Genomic DNA, 20,554 nt, shown 5'->3' with positions numbered 1-20,554 from the left:
TGCGGTGCCCTTGCGGTGGGGGACGTAGTACGAGGACGAACGACTGAAGAATACGGGACTTTGTGGGATGTTGTACGGGTTTTGTGTGGCGGGTTGGTCCGTCTGCCGGGAGCCGGTAGGCGCGTCGTGGGGTTTGGAGATGGGGTTGGTGTTGTACGGGCGAAGGGATGAGTATGTGGTGTCTGGGTTTATTATGCTCAAATGAATCATAGGATGGTGCTGCTTGCAAGGACGGTTTAGAACAAGGTAGAATTTGGGTGTAGCAAGTGAGTTTTGCTTCTGATGGTTAAGGGAAGTGACTTGGTTGCTTTGATAGTGCCACATTTCTGATATCAGCAAAGCAGCACGTTCACGATGTAATCAAGACGAAGTAACCAAGTCCATTCAAGACGCCATATGATACAAACATGATCATCTGACAATAACCCTCTCCAATACACATATCATCAGAATCCCTCGTCACCAACTCATCCACACGAACTTTCCCTACCCTCAACACAACTCATACCATCCCATTAACCATAACACGTCTCCCAACTCAATAACTCCTCCCATCATCACCGCATCATCCCCCAATCCTTAATCTCCCCAACAACCCAACTGTTCAAATACTTCAAGTCCTTCCAAGCATGCAGGCTAACCTCCGCATCCAGGTCCTCCTCCCTATTCACCATCGCAATCGGCACATCCTTGAACGGCACAGCAATGTGATATACCCCGTTCCCAGAAACATCCCTCATGATATCCCGCGGAGTGAAGATCTCGCCAAAGATTTCCTGGCCGCTGCCGAACCTGTACGATACTTGGAGGTACGTCGCTGGGAAGAGGGGGTCGCGCCCCGTTGTTGACGTGGTGAAGCTGACGCGGAGTTCGTCGTGGTCTGTGGGCGATCTGAATGCCTGGGGAGTGATTTCGAATGAGGGAGCCATGGTGAGTTGCGCAAAGTTGGTGAAGTTTCTGGGAGATATGTGATGTTGAGTTGTAGCCCAACCGGACTAGTCTCTGGAGTTTTATCGGATATATAGCCCGCTTCAACAAAGTCTGATAACCCAACTCTTACAACGAATGCTCAATTTATACTTTTTGAAACTCGTCTTCCTTGCGTTGTTGCTTCTGACAACGCAGAAATCACCTCTTCACAACCGCGCTTACCGCGAGATATATTGTTGCCCGTGACAACAAATAAGCCACTAGCAAAATGTTTCTAAATATAGTATATAATTACGTTTTGTGAATGTATTCACGGTGGTACAAGTGTGATATCAAGCACAGTGTGCAGGAACTCACGATGTTGATTGGTGAGTCAGACTGTTTGATACGGAGATTGCCTAATCGGTTGCTAGTGTACCTTCCTTTTTGGGGTGTAATAAGCAGCACTAGGTTGTGTTTGGTTAGTGTTTTGTTGGAAAGCTGTCTTGTTGAGACGCGCTAGTGGTTGTTATTAGAAATAAGTATGATTAATATATCGATCTTGGGATGGTTGTGAATTACACAGTGGGAATAGTGTTGGCGATGGACATGTGTTTTGCAGTTGGAGTTGTTGTGTTGGGAAAAGTTGATTTGAGTTTGAAACTCGAACTCTGGTACTGAGATGAATTCTGACAATGAGTCTTGAACTATTGTGAATTATTGAGTGTTGTGAGAATCGACAAAGAGTTGATGAATACATGACGCAGATTGTAGGTATTGACAACGACCTAAGTAAGCTGCCTATCTAGAAATGACAATGAATTGTTCTCTAGGTTGGTGTTGGATCTGACAACGTGGGTGTAAGAGTTGACTCTGTATCGGTTGAGTCTGTCAAAAGCATCCTTGTCAAGACCATGTCGTAACCGCTCTCGTGGATTCATTCGGTCTATTAGATCGGGTTCTCGAGGCCTTCTAGTTGAAAGTGTAGGTGTGCATAGCAGTGTCCGAGTTGGCACAGATCAACATATTCGGACTTCACCAAGCCCGAGACTCAATCCGAAGATGAATGCATGCGAGAGCAGACCGCTTTAGAATATGATTCTTCGCCAAGCACAGCTCTATGTGCTTTTCGTTAGGATAGACACTTGACACATACTTCAGGAAATTATATCTGCAGCAAATAGTTGTCAGTATAGTATAGTCTTTTGTTTTGGAGCTGACATCTCATCCTGAAGATAGTATTGTAGTCGATGACGACCAACTTAAAGCACAACCTTGCCTAGATTTATGACCACTGACAACATGGTACGAACCAAACGACACACTCACCTAAAGTTGATTCCAAGTACGGGTGTATGATGCCGTCAGGATCCAAGAGGACTTTTACCAAAGTTGGACCTAACCTATATCAAGGCAAAGATCTTGGTGGCAAGAAAAATGACCGAGATCCCACAACACACTCACAAATATTGTCTTCTTCTTCAGTGATTCATAATGCAGCTAGCACTACATAATTTGACAACCAACCCTTGGGTGGAATGTTCTGGGCGAAATAATTGCGTTGCCTTGCAAGAGCATGATGCGTCTCAATACGATATTGCTCTGCAAATATCTACACGCTACATGGATAAGTGTAATTCACTAGTAAGGGTCTGCATAACACTAAAAAACATCTCAAGGACGATACCATGAGTACAGGAGGAATCTGCTTGGATCTTCCAGGCTGGCTAACCTATATTCATTCATCAGCCGGAAGATGGTTACATCTCCTCCTTACTCCCTCATTGGATATAAACATGTATACACGAGGAAGTCATGTGCCTAGACTGAAGTTGATGCAGTGATCTGTAATTCGGCCATTACTGCCACAGTGATTTGCTTGGTGAAGCTGCACCAGCAGAAACCAGACAGCTAGGTCAGGACAAAGCTGCCGCCACGGGTAACTTAAGTGACGGATGGCCATATTTCACTAGAAGCAGCATCGATTCCAAAGTTCTCCGTGTGCCATGTGCTCAGCTATCTATCCCCTCTTGAAAGAGGGGCGGCTTATATAGAGAACTCACATTGCAGCCATCGTTTACTAGCTTTGATTGCGATTCGACAGGAGCAAAAGCTGTGCCCCAAGTCCTTAGTTGCGGAATGAGTCCAGTATGGCTGATAGACGAGGTAAACTGTGATGCGGCTGTCTTCTTGCATCTGGCGAACAGAAGAGGTGCACCTATGGTGGCAATGTCCTAAGCAGCAGCATTGTTACTAGAAGTTGGGGCGCCTGCACACGAATCTACAGAATCATGGGCCATTCGTATCTGCATAGGATATATACCACGTCTTGAGAACCCGACTTGCACAAGAGGGAGCACACTAGATCATGGCTTCGTCTACCAATCGCGAGTCAGTAGACTCATCAATAGATTGTTAAGAGAGACGGAGGATGTTTTCTTCTTGCCTCAGGTAGGTGACGCGAAACCAGACTGTCAATCCTGTTGGGGGCGCTTGGGAACCAACGATGTAGCTGCGAGTTTTTCTGATTGCCGTTGGTTGGTTGTACTTACATCCGGCCAAGTATAGCTCTTGGAGCAATTCAGTGCTTGACTGTCTGAGAATGATAACATATTATCAGGTTGCAGCTTCGTCGTGACTGGAGCTCGCTACAGTTGCTACTATGTCACGAGGCGGGTTCAACTCTTCGTGACGCATTCTATATTCCATTGGCAGTGACTGAGCTCGTATAATCCGACAAACACACCACTGAGCTGTAAATATAGGGGTATTTGATAACAGACCAGTTTTGATCATGTACTCAGAGTCTTGCGTCCCTCGACATTTGCCATGAATAGAGAGATTTTCAGGAAAAGACGCGACTCATCAGGTCTCAAAGTCAAAAGAGATTAGGGTTGGCTAAAAGGTGGCGGCAAGATAAACAAACTGGCTGCATAAGGGTCCATGTTACCTTGGCGAAAGCAAACAAAAAAGCACAGAGATGAGTTCTGTAACCTATCATGACAAAACCACGTGCATGACGCCTGCGCACGATGCTGCAATAGGTCATATAAACATACTTACTCAATACTCCATACAGATACGCATGATGTCTCAGCCAGGTCGATGGTTTCGCGTCCAAAAAGAACAAACAGTTTTTTGGGCTTGAACGAAAGCTGACTTTCAAGATATGTGTCTCGATCTCCCCGTCCAGAAGAAGCAAGGTGGGTCTCAGACTAAAGCAAGGTACCATGCAGTCTTGGACAAGGAATGGAATTTGAGCTTGCAGGGATATTGAGGAAGCCCTGTAAAGAGGTTCGGAGCGTTGGGCGAAGGGATGACGACAATGCAGTTGTTCTTTATCCCGGACAATGACGATGCCGCGACGTCTTTTCCCCCTTTCTCATGCCAGCATCGCAGCCCGGGGCAGACCTCGAAGTCAACTTTTCGTCTTGTTGGGGCTGACTAGAAAAATACGCGTGTGCGCAATTAACACATACAGTACCCTTTTGCATAAACCGCAATTTGGCGAGTCCCTTCGTCTCCGTTCCCATCATGGCCATTTTCGTTATGGAACCGGGCGTAAACAAGGGTGCAGACGCCAACAACGCACGTCCTAATGCAATGGGCACACCAACTGGCTTGGTTCGTTTTGAATGATGCTGAGGGGATTAGCCTCAAAGTAAAAATGGCCGAAGTGAAGGAATAGGAGGGAAACAAACGAAGTTACCAAGGCCGCCAGCTCAGTTGCTGACAGTATTTCGACCGTGATAACTCCGCAAATGGGCCATTAGCCCTTGCAATGGAGGCTGATGATCGAAAGAATAGCTCCAATGAGAAGTTCATTGGGGTAGGGATGTTGATGTTATGACAATGCACCTAGCCTTGAATCTGAGTAGCCTCGGTGTCGCATCTTGCGGCTGCATGTTAGGCAAGACTAAATCAATACAATACATACCACTCGGTATAGCCTCGACACAAAGCCGTGTCTACAGGATGGAACATTGGTAGCTCTGCTCTGCACCGAATGTGGTTCTCCCTCGAATGCCAAGAAAATAGTCCTGCTTGTGAAGTTACCGCGTTTGGCGGTCAGTCTCAAGTCGGTTGGCCAAGTTGACTGACGACATTTGATGTCTGAGCGTTCGTGCCTGGCACAGTGCACATATATTAATGTACTCCGTACACATGCAATTGACTGCAACAACACGGACGGCCATCCATCACAAATTCTCAAGAACAAGAAAGCCATCATGATCGCCGGCACTGCTGAGCGAGGCTTGACCAAACTGGGATGTCGAGCCACGCTACTTGGCCACCAACCTTGAAACATATGCACATACATGCACATACATACCGACTGAGTGGTCCAAATTGAGCTGGTCGTGTTGGTTGGCAAGATATGGCGCATCTGACGCCGGCGTCTCCCTCACTGGGCACGCACAAATCGTTGGATATGCACATGCAAGTCCTCCGGAACTGTGTCATTCATCAGTTTGCTCATTGTCCTTGTGCATGTGGTGGTTGTGACTGAGGAAGCACTGCAGCAAGGACCAACCAAGTCCGGAGGACTCGGTGCGCCATCACTGGTGATGATGGGGAATTCCGTGGTTGAAAAGATCGTTTTTGTAGCTTCCCGCATGAAGGAGTAAACGCCACGGTTATTTTGGTCGGCCACGCCGTTGGTGAATGCGTGGGTCAGCTAATTACGGCTCTCAATGCTAGGTCTCGAAGAATTTTGGGAATTTTGAGAATTTTGACGGAATAGTGACAGCGGAGCTGCTGGAGATGATGAAAGAGCCGATGGAAGCAGAGAGTTGTTCTGAAAGGCGGAGAAGAAGCATCAAAGCTTTGAGTAGACGAATAAAGTAAGATGGATGAGCCAACCTGGTCTCCTCGGCACGAGTCAAGCAAAGACCAGAAGCGATGGTGAGAACAATAAAATACTCGGTACTCCGTATATTTGATGGATTCTGGCCCGCTGGACAAGCCCAGGAAAGTCTGGTGCAAACATTTTTGCCTGTCCAGTCGCGTAGCGTGTGTAGTCCAACGGACCAAGCAAATGGGAAAAACGAGGGCAGTTAATTTGACAGAAGCCCTCGTAACATCAATCGTAATTTGAGGACGTGAACCAAGGTCGCATCAAGGAACATTGAACCCAGGCTGTGACCAGGTCCTGGTTTGGTGCCAAAGTGCCAAAGTACTCGCGACTTCTAGGAACAAGCAAAGTAGTGTACCTACCTACGTACCTGACAGCCGTGTCTCCTGCGAAAGTCCAGGCAAATGTGGCTGTCCGTGACGCAACCGCGACGCGACTTGGAGGTATCAAGTCAGCTGGCGCGACCTTCCCACCTCGTCATGTTCCTGGCGCCAGGTTCCACATCCGGATGGAGGGATGGGGCACGGCTGTTCGAGTACCTGGCCAGGTATGGGGCACAAGCAGCCTCCCGTCATCTCATCAATCTCACCATGCTCATGTTTGCGCTGAGCAATGTCATTCGCATGTCCACAAGAAAACTAGTTCCAGTCCACAGGTTGGGTCAGGTTGGGGTCGACAATAGTTGTAGTTGCAGTCGTAGCCATGTCAAGCAATCCGACTGTCATCTTTTTTTTGCATTGGTAGTTCAAATTCCCTCCATCGGACGTCTTGACTGTGACATGATCAACAAAGCACTCAAAATTGCCGCCTTCCTTGTGTTGATGCATTGTCGCCCTCTGCTCCTTCTCATTGGTCTTTTGCGTCGCAACGCTCCTGCCCCACGGCTAACAACGCTGACAGTGAGGCAGTCAGACTTGACAGTCATCGGGCATCGGCTAGTCCGCCAGCCGATTTCAGCAGACCAGTATCAGTCTGGTTGGATCGAGTGTTTGATTCATTTTGTCTTCACCGTCGCACGTAAATACACCCCGACAGCATCCAGCCCGTGGCACAAACAAACCACGGACACGAAACAAAGAGACGCCAGCTCAAGATATCATCCGACCGCGTTGACAAGACGACCAAAACGACGAGTGGATTGATTGATTGCAAGCCCCATTGAATCGAAGCCGCTCACCCGCGTTTTAGCTGTCAAGTGCCCCACTGCAACTACAACAACTGTCAAGTGCCTGAGTCTGCAGTTGGGATTGACCATTTGAGACTCAACTGGCTCGAGAAGCAGTGTGCAGCCACTGATCACCAAACGGTTGACACTGGCCACGAGCCACCGAATCGTGGTCACGGTCCCCCGAGTGAGGCGTTGCCTTGCTACTCGCCAAAGTCCTGTTGCATCAAGCCAGGACTACCAGAATTGACATTGGCTTGACCAGACCTTGCAAGGCAGAGGAATCCTGACACCACACGGCCCCCTTGCCAGCTTTCGTGCACAAAATTGAAACGAAAAGCGCCAACCAATTCTTGTGCATCGCCCTTGATTTGAGCGTTGAGCGCGCGCGTCAAAGTGGTCTGGCTTGGGCTGGCCACCGTTCTGGTTTCTGGCTTCTGGTCCAGTCCCCCCCGTCCCATCTCGTCTCCCGCAACACTGAACGCCTCGCTGTCCCCATCAAGTCAAGTCCAATCTGGTCCCTTTGTCCCTTTCGTCCACCACTCAGGGGCTTCCGACTTCTGGGCCTCGACACTCGCCGAAACAACAAATCGTATCGCCCGCGACTTGACCGCTGAAACCATGAGATAACGGGGCCGGCATTATTGGCACAAACTACAGACCCAGATTTCCTCTCTTGTCTTTCGCGCTTCTTCATTCAGCAAGCTGCTTTACGCTGTTGCCTTTCGTTCTGCCGGCATCTTGATTTGTTCTGTTTGGCTGGTTCCTAATTTTGTTCGATCCTGATCCTGATCTGATCCTGATCCCTCCTCCCCCCTTGTTCCGTCCCGCGCGTCGACGCAACGCAACGCAACGCACGCAACGCATCTCAGCGCCGCGCAGCTGAGCAAACGGCTGAAGCTACCACGACGTCCCAGGTTGGCTGGTGCGCCACTTGGTTGCTCTGCATCAAAGGCGCGGCCGCCTCTTGTTGCATCTTACAACATAATTTTCGTGTCTTTGTCGATCGAGTCGAATACCAAACAACACTTCCATCGCCCTTGCATCGTCCCACGGCGCCGCTGTCGAGGCCAGTCACTTTCACGGCCTGATACCCAGTTGGTCTGTGGAAGATGTCGTCGGCAGCCCTGCAGTCAGCCCCCCATCAACCAACCGCCCTGGCCTCGCCTCCGATGCCTTCTTCCTCAAACCGCCAATACGGTTCACCGCACTCCTCACCCAGCCGGGCCGCCGCGTGCGATGCTCATCTAGCTGCAACCTCATCACCGTCCTCAAGACGGCCTCCCTCTCGCAAGGCGAGCGGCAACGGTGGTTCGTCTTCTGTTGACCAAACAGTTCCGAGATCGAGCCGCAACGGGACGTCTGCATCGTCACCTCAAGAGTACCGGCCATCGAGATCTGAACGTTCTGCCAACATGCCCCCTGTTGCTCCTCCGCGGACCTCTTCGTCTGGTCAACAAGGCGCGAGTAGTCGAAGACCACAATATCCCAACGATCCCGTCAGCAGCTCACCACGCCATAACCCACCCGATAGCCAACGGAGTGGCTCACATGGTGATACGAATGGTTACTCGGAAACTTCCAGGAGCAAACGAGCCGCCAATTCCCACCAGCCTCAGGATCAGACCCGTCCCTCAAGTAATAGAGACAATAAAACTGCGGAAATGACCATCCCTATCCGTACCAACCCGGCATCGAGCTCAAAACATCCACATGACCTTGGCGATGATCTCGCTCGGGCCATTCCCAACGCAGAGGAGCCGAATGGCAGTGTCGGCCACCATACCTCATCTCAAGATCGTCATGACGCAGCACAGCCACCTGTTGTGCCCATGAACCCTCCGGGGGAAGAGCGACGAGGTGGCCGTAGCCGGCATGACCACAGTCGCAGCCATAAAGGGACCACCAAATTTGGAGACTTTATCCTAGGAAACACAATTGGCGAAGGCGAATTCGGCAAGGTCAAGTTGGGTTGGAAGCAAGACAGCAGCGTGCAGGTATGTGTCGCATTGAAACAATAAACCGCCCAGCTTCAGCTCTGAGAGGATATCTGCTAACCACCAAACTAATATCTAGGTTGCAATCAAACTAATAAAGAGAGATACTGTGGGCGGTAACCCTTCTCGACTGGGCAAAATTCGTCGCGAAGTAACAATTTTACGAGGCGTGCAGCACCCCAACATTGTACGACTAATAGACATGATAGAGACCGATAGATACATCGGAATCATCCTAGAGTATGCTTCTGGTGGTGAACTTTTCGATTACATTTTGAATCACCGATATCTCAAAGACCACTCAGCGCGTCGCCTCTTCTCACAACTTGTTTCTGGCGTAGGCTATCTGCACAAGAAGGGCATCGTTCACAGAGACCTGAAACTAGAGAACCTGTTGTTGGATCGCAATCGCAACATTATCATTACAGATTTTGGCTTTGCCAACACTTTTGACCCGAACGAAGAGCTCACTGAAGATGAAGAGCTCCATCTGACAGATCGGGACCAGGTCAAGCGAATGGGTCTAGACAAGATCAAGCCTAATGGGATGAGAAAAGGCGATCTGATGCAGACCAGCTGCGGAAGTCCCTGCTACGCCGCACCAGAGCTCGTAGTCAGTGACTCCCTGTACACTGGCAGGAAAGTTGATGTCTGGAGTTGTGGTGTCATTCTGGTATGCTATATTGACCATGCTCGCCTTAGTTACTCCTTTTGCTCTTAGGGAAGTACTAATTTGTTTTCAGTATGCCATGCTGGCTGGCTACTTGCCATTTGACGACGACCCTGCCAACCCCGAAGGCGATAACATCAACCTCCTTTACAAATACATTGTTTCTACACCTCTTACATTCCCTGAATACGTCACCCCGCACGCCAGAGACTTGTTGCGACGCATCCTGGTCCCCAACCCGAGAAAGCGAGCCGACCTTTTTGAAGTCGCTCGCCACAGCTGGCTAAGCGAATATGCACATGTTGTCGAATTTATTACCAGTTCTACCACACTGCCTTCTGATGTCCAGAATGCGACGGCGGTGGCACAAGAATTCGCTGATGCTCCGATGGTCACAAGGAGTGCTTCTGTGCGCGAAGCGGCGAAACACAAGTCTCCTACACAGGCGGGAGTTGGCGGCCTGGCTAAGGCGCACGCAAAGATTGATCAGGAGGCGGAGCCAACCTACCGCACACCCAAGGATGCGAAACGCCGAACCGTCCAAGTCGAGTATGTAGCACCGACAACACAAACACAGCGTGGAGGCGACCCTGTTGTCTCACGGCCGCCAGTGTCCCTCAACCGCGACTACGATGATGGCCGCCCAGGCTCGTCAAGAGACAAAGCTTTACACCAAGATCCTCAAGACGCATATGCTACATCATCTCAGTCGAAACGGCCACCCAGCGGTCACAATACCGCTGCAACACGACCACGTGAAACTCGTGCGACGACAGATAATGCCTACATGACTGGAACTTCTACTGCGGCAAGGCCACATACTGGTGGTTCTATGCAATCGGCAGCTTCCATGAGTCTACAAGCACGGGCAAACTATGGGCAGCCAGCTCCGCCTACGCTTGCGGACACGAATGTTCAGGGCCGTATACAACAGCCTTCTAACCCCGACGATGACGATGGTATCGGCCGAACAAGTATGAGCGTGCCGCCCAAATTCGCCAGAATGTCTGGCTTCCATGAGGGACGAGGCAATGAGATGAGAGGCCATAAGAGATCAAGCACAATAGGAGACATTGGCTCAAAACTCCTTGGTCGTAGTGGCTCAGTATTCGGGAGCCGGAACAAGAAGAAGCCCGAGCAACAGCAGCAGCAACAACCCCCCGAGAAGTCCAAAAAGTATCCCCCCGTCAGCATGTCTAATGCCATGGCGCAAGGGGAAGAACAACCGGGCAGGACGTCCATGGATTCCCGGGCATCACGCCGCTCGTACTCTCTAGGAATTGGTAAGAAGAGGAGCGGCAGCGTAACTGGTTCTCAAGGGTCTGGCGAGAAGAAGGAGAAGAGGAGATTCTCCTTGCTCCCAGCTTCATTTTCCTTGAAATCCATTGGCTTCGGCAAGGAATATTCGGAGCCGGCGTCATCCGATGTAGGCTCCCATTCGGATTTGCCTATTCAGTCCGGCCGAATGGATCCTCCAAGAAGTGTCACTGCACCCGGTGATGCACGCGGTAGCACGCCCTTCTTCGACAACGTCCAAGAGACAGCCAACTCAAGCCCCGTATATCACCAACGATATGCCTCGGCACAACTCGACAACCGTCGGCCCAACGCAATTCCCCCATATATGCAATCCGGATCCCACTTCAACAGCGGCTCAGAATCATCAGTAGAGATTCGTCGCCCCCCGACGGAACCGCAAATGAGAACTCACAGCCACGGTTTCTCCGATGTTGAGGGTTATGACAATCGACGAGCCACCACCAGCCGCGGTCAGCGAGGCGTCCTACAAAAGAACCACAAACGGTTCACAGACGCCTACGACCACGATGAGTACAGAGGCCATGAAGGAAGCAGTGGAGCTGCCAAGCGAGTCATGGACTTCTTTAGAAGACGAGGCAAGGCTCGAGGAGGCGATGACAGGTGATGAAGGAGCAGCGAGAGCCGATTTTACGCCTTTACATCGCAGCGTCAAACATTAGACAAGAATGGCTAGCAAGGCCATCTTTTCGAAGAACGTTAGGGAAATGTTTTGCGTCGATTTATCCTTTCACGTCGGCCTAATACCCAATGGGCTCATACTGCGGACATGTAGCATCCTCTTGGGCTACAGTTGTCCCACGAATTATCGCCAATTGGCCGGTTACATTGTACTCTCAATAAACTCAGCAAAGAATGATTTGGTTTTTTAATTACTCTCAACTCATCACGGCCGCAGTTACGTGTTTCACCTCATGGCGCAAGGGGGAAGCTAAGCATATCGGAGGTTCTCTACTCATACTGCTATGAGCCTTAGTTTGGTTTTCTGCTGTTGTTCTGGTTTGGCTGTTTCTATATAACTATTTCTTTTTTATTATCGTCTTTTCTTTTGTCTTCTTTTTGTATTCCGCGCAGAATGATACCGCGACATTATGCCTGTTTCATGCCTAGAAGGTCCCAAACAATGAAGACCCAACTGTGGATGTATAGGGGTGGATGTATAGGGGTGGATGGACCTACGACTTGGGCTTTGGAATTTTCTAGGCTGAGAGAAAAAGCCGAGATTCTGTGTGGGGTAGCTGTTCGTGAGATTTGTATTTTTGTTGTTTTGGGCATTGTTGGAGCGAGCAGTACCATGGTGCTTTTATTCAAGGAAAGTCTGATGATGTGAGGAGGGTTAGGGCGGACAGTTTTTCACCCATAGTAAAGAAGACTACGGCGAGATGAAATTGATCAGATACTCTGAGATGGGCTTCGCTGCAAGTTTTGTGCCCTTGGTTAGAGTGAATGTGATATGTATACTGTGTAGAGTGTGCCTGCATCGTGGCCGGGATAGTGAAGCGGCAAGATAGGGGGATGAAGGGAGATTCCAGCCTTGCAATAACACGACTAAAAGTCTAGGTTCATCACGGCTACATTCTAGCGCGATCTTGGGTCCGGAGAGAGAGTCTGCAGTTCGGATAACCGGCAAGATGATTGCGATTTGTGAGGCGCTTATCTTGTCTCAGACTGAAGATGTGGCATGGAGTGCTCGATGAAGGGTAGCGAATGATGATTTGGTGCGCATGATTATTTTCTGTGTGAATGCGAAGACGGGGTTATCAGCATGAATGGTGCAGAGGTACGTCATCATGAATGCTGGTCTGGAAGCGCACTGACGATCAGTGCTCTGTTGGCGGGTTACGTGCTGCATCTCGATGGCCGGGCTTTTGCATTAGGACTTGACCCTGTAAAGCGTGAAGGCCAATTGAATCAATTTATGGCCAGTTTGGTGAAACCAAAAGCGTCAAGGTATCCAATCAAGCGGCCGAACTGTAAGCTGCAGCAAAATGTGTGAAAGGAGTCGACATGGCCATGACGTGGAACGTTATCATGCATCATGCAGGACTCTGGAGGGCACATAGATAGTGTACGTTGCGTCGAAAGTGTTGACAGTGTCTTGTCTCGACTATGATGGTCCATCAGACATCAACAAAGACATTTACCAGGGCGGCTTGTTGGTCAAGTAAATCGTGGGGAGATGGTCTCTAGACCCTTCCTTGATCGAAACAAAAGCTGTCATCGTCATCTTTGTGTGGCTTGACCAACTCCGACAAGTCGTGGTGCGAAACCTTCAATGTTCTTGCTCAGCCACGAGCGAGGCCGCCAACACTTGCTCATAGACCAGCCAGGTACCTACTAGGTTGGTAGTTTGGTAGTGCAGAGCACCTTGGATGGGGACGTTTGCCCGGGTATTTGGCCCGGTAATAAGCTTGATTCCGAGCGTCCAACACCGCCACACACTAATTCAAATGATATTAGTGCATGGACGAGACCATGGTCATGGCCAAACCATGGGTGAAGTGGTGGTGAACTTGGTAGTGACTTGGCTATTACGTCGCTATTGCATGCGTGCTGCTTTAGGAAGCCCAATGTTGATTTGTGGCACGGGTTAGTACCTGTTACAGGTCCCTCGATGGACGCCGAATGATCCGTTGTTTCTAATCTGACTCTGACGAATGTCCGTGGGATCTCCTGGCCTCTTGATGCACTTGGTAGTGCTGTGGATAATGCAGAACACAGGTTGGAATTGATGGCGCACGGTGCTTTTGTCGCGGCAGGTTTCTGCCGAGATGGCTCAGTACTTGTTTGATGGTTGGAAGAGATTTAGGGGAAATGTCTTATTCTTTGCTAGATCTGATCCAGGAACGAGACAGGGAGAAGATATACCAGACATTTGTCGACTTGAGAAACGAATGTTGCTCGGCCGAGCCCCGAACAGGTGATACATGAGGCAGGTAGTAGCGAGTACGTACAATTGTATTGTATCGACTTCGAGTGAAGCGGAGAGATGGTGACGACGAGATGACTCTGAGCAACTGGCCATACCGGACTGATCAGCGTAGCTATTCAGTACACAATCTATCCATATCGTCGTGAGTGAAGGCGAGACGTGAGGACCTTCTCAGAGATGACGGCTGGTCTCGACTGGAGTCAACATTGAATGGACAAAACAGCGAACCCTCGAGAGGCAGCTACAGCCTGAGCTCCTGCCATAAGTAGAATGAGAATGTCAAGTTGCGTCAAGGGTCAGATTAGCGTGACATGGACAGGTCTGGTCCACTGTGCTGACTGTTACGTCTGGCCCCAACTGGACTGGGCTGGTCCAGCAGTCTGGTCTGGTGGGAGTCACAGCGGGTCGCAAGCAGCCTTACAGGGAATTGCACAGCTAAATTTATTCCCTGTGGCAACTGCGAGCCATTCAATGTTGAGCACATGCATGTGCAGACCAACATCCTTACTCTGGCCACCCCAACGAGGAAAATGGGAGCATTGTAGAGTTGAACAGACAAGACAAGCCTGGACACATTGGCACTAAGAATTCCCCGTGCATCCACCGACTTCCAGCTCGGTGATGGATGCCAGACGCGTTTTTTTTTGGGGTGTTCATGTTGTGAGGACGGCTTGTCTGGTGACTGCTGCACGAGGTTCCCTGCTTTCACTGGACAGGTCAGGACGGATTGCTTGACTGCTGATAAATCCCCATCTCGCGGAACACGGAAACATTGATGGATAGACAAGGGCTACCTTGTCATGCTCGGCTCGTCAAGCCCACTGGAGATCACACTGGAGCTCGCACTGATGAGTTTCAAAAGAAACATGCCAGACTAGGTCTCTGCTTGAGTCCGGATCGCCACCTTGAGATGAACTACATCATCGCTGATCCACATTTCGCTGGCTTGCCTCCTTGGCCTCGTCTTCGTCTACGCGTTTCCACTGGCGAGGCACGGACAGGGAATCAACTAATTGCCCACCGAACCAGCCACGCCTACCAAACCAAACCCATCCAAGAGTAGGCGGATTCCCTCCAGGTTACTCCGTAGTTCATTACATGTACCACCAAGGACAGGCTGGACAGCTTGAGACTTGACGCCATCTCCTCCCATTTAGCATTGTTGATTTAGTTTCTCCGTGCTCCGATTTGATTTGACAGCTGTCTGGTCTCGTGGTATTGGACCCATTTGATTGGTTTGTTTGTCAAGTCTGTGCCTGTTCAGTCCTCTGCTCCTTCCCACATCTCAGCCTGTCCCTCTGTGGCGTTCCTTCCGACTTCTTGCTGGACATCGAATTGCCATAAAAGGCACCTCACTCGCCTCCCCTCGTCGTCTCCCTCCACCCGTCTTTCGAAGCTGCTTGCTTCTTACTCTTTTTTTTGCCTTTTTCTTTGCCCTTTTTACTCAATCGACTCGCATCTTCCTCCGTTTCTTGCGACAACAAGTTAGTCTGGTAATTTTGCAGGCAGTTGTCTAGCTGTCTATCTATTCCACCAGCGACTTCAGGCCACTCGCACGCACCTCTTCGCTTTAGGCGCGGTACACTCGTGCTTGCAACACCTCTTCGATGACACAATCTTCTTCTGACCCTCCCGACATAGACAACCCACGCCCTGGTGCATTAGCAAAAGCTCATGGAGTGTTTGATAGCTTGTCGAATCGACAACCCAGCACTGGCAACAACAATGGCAAGACACTCCCATTAGCTGAATCGCCCTCCACTGTCAGCGCCGGCGACACCACTGCTCCTGCTGCTTCCGTCAACAATGGAAACAATGGCAACTCGTTGCGCGACTTGGGTGGCTCCGTTGCCCTCAATGAAAAAACCGAACCAGCCAAATCTGAGTTTGGCTACTTCAGCTCTGCGCCTGGGAACATCGCACCGGCTACATCATCGCAAGATGAGAGGCAGGGGTCTATCGTAGAGACCAAAGATGGTCACATTGACAAGAATAATACAAACAAAACAAACCCTATCGACCATGCTGGTGACGATGGTTCCCAAAAGACAAATAAGCGAACTTTTATCCAAGAGGTTCGCAGATCCTTTTGGCTCGTCGTCACCTATAGCTGGCTGAATGTGCTGTTGGTCTTCGTCCCTGTCGGAATCATTGTCGCCAACATCCCCGGTGTAAATGGCGGCATCGTGTTTGCTATGAACTGTATCGCTGTTGTACCCCTCGCCGGATTGCTTAGCCACGCAACCGAATCTGTGGCCAGTAAGATGGGTGACTCCCTTGGCGCCCTGCTTAATGTCACGTTTGGCAACGCTGTTGAACTCATCATTTTTATCATAGCTTTGGTCAAAAATGAGATTCGCATTGTGCAGGCGTCGCTTCTTGGCTCCATCTTGGCAAATCTGTTGCTCATTCTTGGCATGGGATTTTTCCTTGGCGGTCTTCGTTTCCGGGAACAGGTATGCATGCTGCTCACCATCATTGTCAATTGACTAATGTGTTGGTATAGGTCTACAACAGCACTGTAACACAAATGAGCGCATGTCTACTCAGTCTCAGCGTTATTAGCCTGGTACTGCCCGTACGTATTTTCAATATTGTCGCGGCCAAATTTGCAATGCTGGCAACACCAACTAACACATACGCCACAGACGGCATTCCACGCCTCATTTAAAGACGACAAACTGGCAGATTCCGAATCTCTGAAAATCAGCCGCGGAACCAGTGTTGTATGTGTAAATCACTTTCCAAAATTGAATGTATTCGATGAATACTGACACCACCTGACCAAATAGATCTTGCTTCTTGTGTATATTATCTACCTCTTGTTTCAGCTCAAGTCTCATGCATACATGTATGAATCTACGCCTCAGCATATTGTAGATGCTGAGTCGACACCTGGGCCAGCCGCAGCATGGCTAGACACCTCTAGCAGTTCGGATGACGATACTTCATCTAGTTCGGATTCAGACTCGTCTGGGCACTCCAAAGACACCATTGGCTACAAAATGAAGAAAGTGTTACGGAATGGAATGCGAAGAAAGTCTTCGCTCGCCTCTATAGACACGGCCGATGCCAGAGCCATGCGAAATACCTCTGTTGGCGGTAGTAACCCAAGCCCAAATGAGGAGGCCATATCTGAGGCATCGTCGTCCCGCAAGCCCTACTTTCCCCGGATGCCCTCAACTGATGATGCCGATACTACTGATGATGAAAAGGGCCGGCGGCGAAGGCGTCGAAAGCATCGACATTCATTCAAAAAGCAAAAAAGGGGAAATCATAAGCATGGAAAGCGCAATGCCGAGAAAACCACCAACACAATGCCTGAAAATGGTACACAAGCAGGTGGCAGCTCTGAGCCACGCCGGGTTGACTTTGCCCTTCCTGCAGAAGCAGATCACACGAATGATGGGGTAGGAGAGAGCGGGAACGAGTCTGGCAACGCCAAACGGCCATTCCAAAGTTTTCGGTCCCTTTCCGTCAAGAATCTCGCCCCAACCGTCTTTGTTCAGAAACCAACTGCCATGGTCGACGCTCCCCCTATGCCAGCCGGACCAGTTCCACGCGTGCGATACGGCATCCGTCGCACCAATTCTTTGCCTGATCGTCTCGGCCAGCAGCAGCAAATCCGCCCCCCTGGAGCCATGTTGCCGGCCCAGATACCTCTGATGTCTCTCAACACCGCCGCCACTGCGACTAACGGACACGATGAAGATGAACACTTGACGCGTTGGGCAGCCGTCATTCTTCTTCTCCTCAGCACTGGATTGGTGGCTGTCTGTGCCGAGTTCCTCGTTGACTCTATCAAGGAGGTTACCGAGCACTCGAGTCTTAAGGAAGTCTTTATCGGTCTCATCATCCTCCCCATTGTTGGCAACGCGGCAGAACACGTCACGGCTGTTACAGTTGCAATGAAGAACAAGATGGATCTTGCCATTGGTGTCGCAGTTGGCAGTTCGATCCAGATTGCCCTTTTTGTAACGCCTCTGGTGGTCATCTTGGGTTGGATCATGGACAAGGAAATGACTCTGTACTTTACCTTGTTTGAAACAGTGTGTCTGTTCGTTTCGGCCTTTATCGTCAATTTCTTGGTCTTGGATGGTCGCAGCAACTACCTGGAAGGTGCACTTCTGTGCGCGGTCTACATTATCATTGCTGTTGTTGCATTCTTCTACCCGGATCCGAAGGACGCCAGCTCATGGGGTAGTTGAGGCATGCAGGCGGGTGTTAGTTTGTTGGAGGCGACGTGACTATTCACAGAGGAGAGAAGGTAAACGTGAAGGATTGTGGTGCCAATCGTCTGTGGAGCCTGCTGGTTGTAAGAGTTATGACTAGGGCTTGGTACTTAAGCAGATACATCACGACTGGGTTCGCAGCTACAAGATGCCAGCAACTTGAGGATATTGATCTGCAGTCTGCATTCGTTTCCACCATGTCAAACTGTTCCTTGTTCTGTGCTTGCATGTTTGGGAGTAGATTGCTGTGCCGTATAAGTAGGCATTTGTTCTACCGCTTGCTGCGGACACAGCTGGCTCGCACCGACGAGACGTCACTTATATACGTAAACCAAATTTGTCGTACTTGACAACTGTCGTTTCAATATGCCGAGAGAATATTACCTATATAAGCCACTTCCAATGAACCGTCTCTGCCGAGATGCAGTTGGAAATCTATGTCTATCAACAAAAACATGGCAACAGCCAATAATGACATGTCCTCAAAACAGCATCATCTTATATCAACTCCCTATGTCTCGTACGGACGGACTTGCTCCTCTGTCCATTCCCAAAACGCCTTGGCCGTCCCCAAACCACCATGAGCCTCATCTTCCGCCGCCCTTTTCAGATCCCGCCGTATCGTCAAGAAGCGTCCCCACGGGCCAACTAACACCATTAGCGTCACTTCATGTACAAAATCAATGTAGAAAAGACGGAGAAAAGAAAAACTTACTCCAATCACCACTTCTTTCCAGTGTAACATCCTTGGACAAGCCCGCAAAAAGCTCCGTATACGCCCCAAACTTGGGAGGATGCAAAACAAACGTCTTGAGAACCCTCGACGCAAACGCCGTCTGCGTCCTCCACAGCTCCGAATCCAAGTTTCCAGGATTCAACGCAACACTCACCACGCCTTGGTGCCTGAACCGCCTCGCCATTTCCACGGCGTGCAGATAATTACCGGCTTTGCTGAGCGCATAGCTCGTGAATTCGCTCTTCTTCACCCTATCCGCGATATCGGTCATGTTGACGCCCCCGTTAGGAACTTGCGGTGCCTCAGCGGCCGACGAAGCCACCCATACGACGCGCACGGTTCCCGGGTCCTCCGTCTGCGCTGTCTCGACGAGTCGTTGGGAGAGGAGCTTGGTGAAGAGAAAGGTGCCGATGTTGTTGACGGCGAGTTGGAGTTCGTAGCCTTGTTTGGAGGTCGATCCCTTGGGGGGGTTCATGACGCCAGCATTGTTGAAGAGGACGTGGAGTTTGGGCTCTTTGGAGAGGAATTGGTTGGCGGAGGCGGCGATGGTGGTGAGGTCGGCGAGGTCGAGGGGCAGGAAGGTGAGGGAGCCGGTGGATTGGGGGTGGGAGGATTGGATTTCTTGGATGGCGGAATGGGCTTTTTCTTGGGAGCGCGCGGCGATGTAGATGCGGGCGTTTTTGGAGTAGAGGATGTGGGAGAGCTGTTTGCCTACGCCGGTGTTGGCGCCGGTGATGATGTAGACCTGTGGTGGTGAGTTTTTTTTGGATCGTGGAGCTTTGGGAATGAAAGAGGTTAAGAGGTATAGAGGGATGGGTTACCTTGTCTTTGAGATCTGGAAGTTGATTCTCTGTGAAAGATGGTTTCGGGGGGTAGAGCTGGGATAATTGGTCAATGGTGTGGTTGAACATTGTGACGATGCTGACGATGTTATACAGGGATGAGATTTGGAGTTGATTGCGAAACCACACAACGTATATGCTACTTTTATATACCAACTCCTTCCTTCCCACTTATACATGACGATCTGAATATTGTCGTCATACACTGCCGATGGCACATGGAGTTTAGTTCAGCCACAAGCCGGAGATCTCCAAGTATGTGCCAGTGGCGCGCCGAATGCGACTGACTAGCCACCGGGGTCGGGGGAATTTATGATTAGTCTATCATTCCGAGTGATGTGCCAATATTGGGCCGAAGGACTTTAGGACCCTGACTTTTATTAATAATGAGCACTGTCTGCCAAGTGAGTGAGGTGTGTTTGCCATACAGCCACGAGTCGTGCGAGTGCGAGTGCGACATGTCGCATAATTGGAATCGAATGTTAATGCTTGCGATGTGTTGCTTGACTTTGATTTTTTAATGCAAGTATTTTATTTAATACATCTTTTTTAATCAATGCGCGGGTGATGGGTGGAAATAAAGTAAACGATTTTGCAACGCTACGAGGGCTAAATGAATCGATTCAATAGCACCATTCCCACAATGGAAGTTGTGTCGAACATGATGTGCCACCGTGATTACGTTAATGCTGCTATTCTCAAATTACATACTGGATTATTCCTGCTTCTACTCACGCTGAAGCATGTTCAACGCGTGGCGGTACATAACGGCATGGCATGTGTTATCCCTCAGCGCCCTTTTCTTGGCGGCAAGTTGTTCGTTTCCGAAAGCCGACATGGAGTAAAACCACGGATCGGACTTTGAACTGTCATGTCGACCTGTGACATTGACAAGCTTG

At 50.0% G+C, this 20,554-nt stretch overlaps 4 protein-coding genes across 4 annotated transcripts; 2 read left to right on the top strand and 2 right to left on the bottom strand.

Moving 5' to 3' along the window:
- Positions 1-557: 557 nt before the first annotated feature.
- Positions 558-929, bottom strand: VFPPC_04653 (hypothetical protein; the record flags this gene model as incomplete). The annotated part of the gene is made up of 1 exon (XM_018283972.1): positions 558-929. One exon carries the CDS (start codon positions 927-929, stop codon positions 558-560), a length of 372 nt encoding a protein of 123 aa, XP_018145268.1.
- Positions 930-8,041: 7,112 nt separating this feature from the next.
- Positions 8,042-11,520, top strand: VFPPC_04651 (serine/threonine protein kinase (Kin4); the record flags this gene model as incomplete). The annotated part of the gene is made up of 3 exons (XM_018283971.1): positions 8,042-8,926; positions 9,006-9,599; positions 9,670-11,520. The coding sequence occupies 3 exons, from the start codon at positions 8,042-8,044 to the stop codon at positions 11,518-11,520; spliced, it is 3,330 nt and encodes a 1,109-aa protein (XP_018145266.1).
- A 3,932-nt stretch (positions 11,521-15,452) lies between these two features.
- Positions 15,453-18,053, top strand: VFPPC_04648 (sodium/calcium transporter; the record flags this gene model as incomplete). The annotated part of the gene is made up of 4 exons (XM_018283969.1): positions 15,453-16,301; positions 16,352-16,423; positions 16,494-16,571; positions 16,638-18,053. 4 exons carry the CDS (start codon positions 15,453-15,455, stop codon positions 18,051-18,053), a joined length of 2,415 nt encoding a protein of 804 aa, XP_018145264.1.
- Positions 18,054-18,588: 535 nt separating this feature from the next.
- VFPPC_13677 (short-chain dehydrogenase) lies at positions 18,589-19,724 on the bottom strand (the record flags this gene model as incomplete). The annotated part of the gene is made up of 3 exons (XM_018291451.1): positions 18,589-18,725; positions 18,793-19,558; positions 19,635-19,724. The coding sequence occupies 3 exons, from the start codon at positions 19,722-19,724 to the stop codon at positions 18,589-18,591; spliced, it is 993 nt and encodes a 330-aa protein (XP_018145263.1).
- Positions 19,725-20,554: the final 830 nt, after the last annotated feature.

Source organism: Pochonia chlamydosporia, chromosome 3 (assembly GCF_001653235.2).
Source record: "Pochonia chlamydosporia 170 chromosome 3, whole genome shotgun sequence".
Taxonomy (NCBI): Eukaryota; Fungi; Ascomycota; class Sordariomycetes; order Hypocreales; family Clavicipitaceae; genus Pochonia; species Pochonia chlamydosporia.
This window is presented reverse-complemented; position numbering and strand designations above follow the sequence as displayed.